General features: G+C 38.5%; 1 protein-coding gene across 4 annotated transcripts in view; it reads right to left on the bottom strand.

Moving 5' to 3' along the window:
• LOC106879863 (dual 3',5'-cyclic-AMP and -GMP phosphodiesterase 11) overlaps positions 1 to 3,011 on the bottom strand; it is a 237,486-nt gene that overhangs the window by 14,504 nt on the left and 219,971 nt on the right. For all 4 annotated transcript variants that reach the window (XM_052966180.1, XM_014929579.2, XM_014929581.2 and 1 more), the window contains one exon: positions 2,086 to 2,166. In XM_052966180.1, coding sequence (XP_052822140.1) covers positions 2,086 to 2,166 — 81 coding nt within the window. The remainder of the gene's footprint in view (positions 1 to 2,085; positions 2,167 to 3,011) is intronic.

The raw sequence follows: 3,011 nt of genomic DNA, 5'->3' as shown, positions 1-3,011 counted from the left end.
GAAAGAGTGTGTGTGTATGTTTGTGTGTTTATGTATGCATGCATTTATGGGTGTTTGCAGGTTTGTGTCTCCTTGTTTTGACAGGGCACAGTAATTGTAAACGAGTGCCACTATCATACAAGCAGTGTCGTTCATTTTCCACATTCTGTGAAAACATGTCTGACCATAGGGAAATATTGTCTTGATTAGAAACAAGAAGGGTTGGTGACAGGAAGGGTATCCAGCCATAGAAACCAGGCCAAAACAGACAACTGGAGCTTAGTTCAGCCCTCTGGCTTGCCAGCTCCTGTCAAACTGTCTGACCCATGCCTAGAAGTTAGGGTATTAGACTTGTGATAGTAAGATTCTGGTTTCAATTCCTGGACCAGGTGATGTGTTGTGTCCTTGAGCAAGACACTTTATTTCATATTACTCCAGTTCACTCAGTAGGTAAAAATGAGAATCCTGTGATGAACCAGTGTCCTGTCCAGTGGGGAAATATATGCGCCACAGAAACTAGGAAACCAGCCCCATGAGTCTATGTGTCTCAGGAAGGATCTTTGTCCTCTTATTAAATGAAGAAGTAGTGTTCCATTACATGATGTAAAGATGAAAAAAGAACAAGAAGTCATGTAAGCAGACACCTATATTCTATTTGCTTCATAATTATAGGTTTTGATTCCTAATTTGGAGCAGGGAATGCAACTATGTCAGAGAGCATGATTTTAGAATTCGACGACTGGCACCCATGCCAATGTTGTCTCCTTCATTGGACACTAAACTCGGCTTGCGAAGACCTGTTGGGACAAGCGAAAGCGAAATCGTGATGGCACCTGTGCCCAGCGTCACCTTCCTGGCACTTGTGCCGGTGGCACGTGTAAAGGCATTCGAGCGAGATCGTTGCCAGTGCCGCCGAACTGGCACCTGTACAGGTGGCACGTAAAATACACCATTTTGTGCATGGCCATTGCCAATACCGCATAACTGGCCTTCGTGCCACTGGCACGTAAAAGCACCCACTACACTCTCAGAGTGGTTGGCATGAGGAAGGGCATCCAGCTGTAGAAACTCTGCAAGATCAGATTGGAGCCTGGTGTAGCCATCTGGTTCACCAGTCCTCAGTCAAATCGTCCAACCCATGCTAGCATGGAAAGCAGATGTTATACGGTGATAATGATGATGATGAATAAATGACAATCAGATAAAGATGTTGAATTATTTAGTACCAGAGTCACAACTGCTAATTTTACTATAATATTTGCTCACTAGCAAGGCACATAACTCTGCTTGTCCCACTTCACAGGTCTACTTTTGGCTTATGATGTGTGATAAGTATCAAACTATATTTTAAATCACTGGTTCTTAACTGGGGTCCATGCTAGCAAAGTAGTAAATTAGAGATCCATAGAAGTATTTTAAGGGTCCATAAAAAGTTTTCATTTAGATGCATGTATTGCAAGAAATATCTACATTTCTTTCTTTAATGTTTTACACAATTCAACCTATACAAGTGAATGAGTGAATGACAAAATAGGAATTTTGAAAAAAGTATGTATAAAATTAGTTTTTAAACGTTGAATGGCTATGGGGGTCCACCAGAATAAAATGCTAAACAAAGGGGTCTATAGATAAGGAAACAGTTGAGAACCACTGCTTAAGCTTTACCTTGTTTAATGGCATAAAAAGCGAACAGGTATATTAGATGCACCTCAATTTCAGTAGAGAATATTCATGAACAAAATTTTTTTAATGCATTAAAACCCAACTTTGTATATAAGGCCTGAGGTGACTTCAGAATATTTTTTGCGTTGCCAGTACTGCCAGACTGGCCTTCGTGCTGGTGGCATAACTCTGCCAAATCAGATTGGAGCCTGGTGTAGCCATCTGGTTCACCAGTCCTCAGTCAAATTGTCCAACCCCTGCTAGCATGGAAAGCAGATGTTAAACAATGATGATGGTGATGACGATGAACCTGCATATTATATACCATCAAATATGGCATTTCATCTAACCATCTATGAGATTTAATTCTTTTTGTCACTCTTCTCTTTGAATAAGAGATTTTCTGATACATAATACATCAAATCGATATTTTTATTTACTTACTGTAGGAGTTCTCTTGATTCTTCATTTGTCCAATCACAGTTTTCTTCTTCGTTTACCAGATTAAAGAACTCCGTTCGGTTCCTAGGTTCAAAGAGAATCAACAAAATTATCACTAGAAATTAAATAAAGCAGATAAAAAAAAAATTAAAAAATTTCATTTGAAAAATATTTTGACATCACTTTATGTGATGGTTCAACTGTTTCTACATTAGAATAGTACAAGGATTTATATTTAATATGTTTCCCCTCCAAAAAAATAGGTAATGGGTGGTGTGTACATGCATATTTCAAGAGTTATTGCTCTTTTTTCAGCACCACATCCAACTCATTAATTATCCAAATTAACTATAACGTAAATGAAGACATGTGACCTACTGGTTAAAGGGTTGTACTTGTGATTATAAGATTGTAGCTTCGATTTCCAGACTTGACAGTGTATTGAGTTTGTGAACAAAGCACTTCATTTCCCATTGTTCCAGTCCACTCAGCCGTAAACAGGTAAATTCTGTGACACATTGGCATTCTGTTCATGGGGAATGTTGTGATCTCAGTTTCTTATACACCAAAGAAACTAGTTAACTTGCCCTATCAGCCCCAGGACCTGTGTCAATAATCTCCAGAAGTTGATAACAATATTACATTAGATAAAATAAACATGTAATTGTCCTCTAAGACTTCTCGTGTCACAGCTTTGCGATGTTCTTCTACCCTTATTTTGAGGGGGCGACATGAGAACGAATCAAATTGAGCTGGTGTGTATGAAGTGAAAGCCTAAAAGCATATATATATATATATATATATATATTCGCCATGATAGATCGCTAACCACCATACACATTTTTTTCTCTCCTTGTTTCTTTCTGTGGAAGAGCATAGGCTCGAAACGTTAAAGACTTTTTCAATTCCCAAGCGTTATACTAATACAT

Source organism: Octopus bimaculoides, chromosome 3 (assembly GCF_001194135.2).
Source record: "Octopus bimaculoides isolate UCB-OBI-ISO-001 chromosome 3, ASM119413v2, whole genome shotgun sequence".
NCBI lineage: Eukaryota > Metazoa > Mollusca > Cephalopoda > Octopoda > Octopodidae > Octopus > Octopus bimaculoides.
This window is presented reverse-complemented; position numbering and strand designations above follow the sequence as displayed.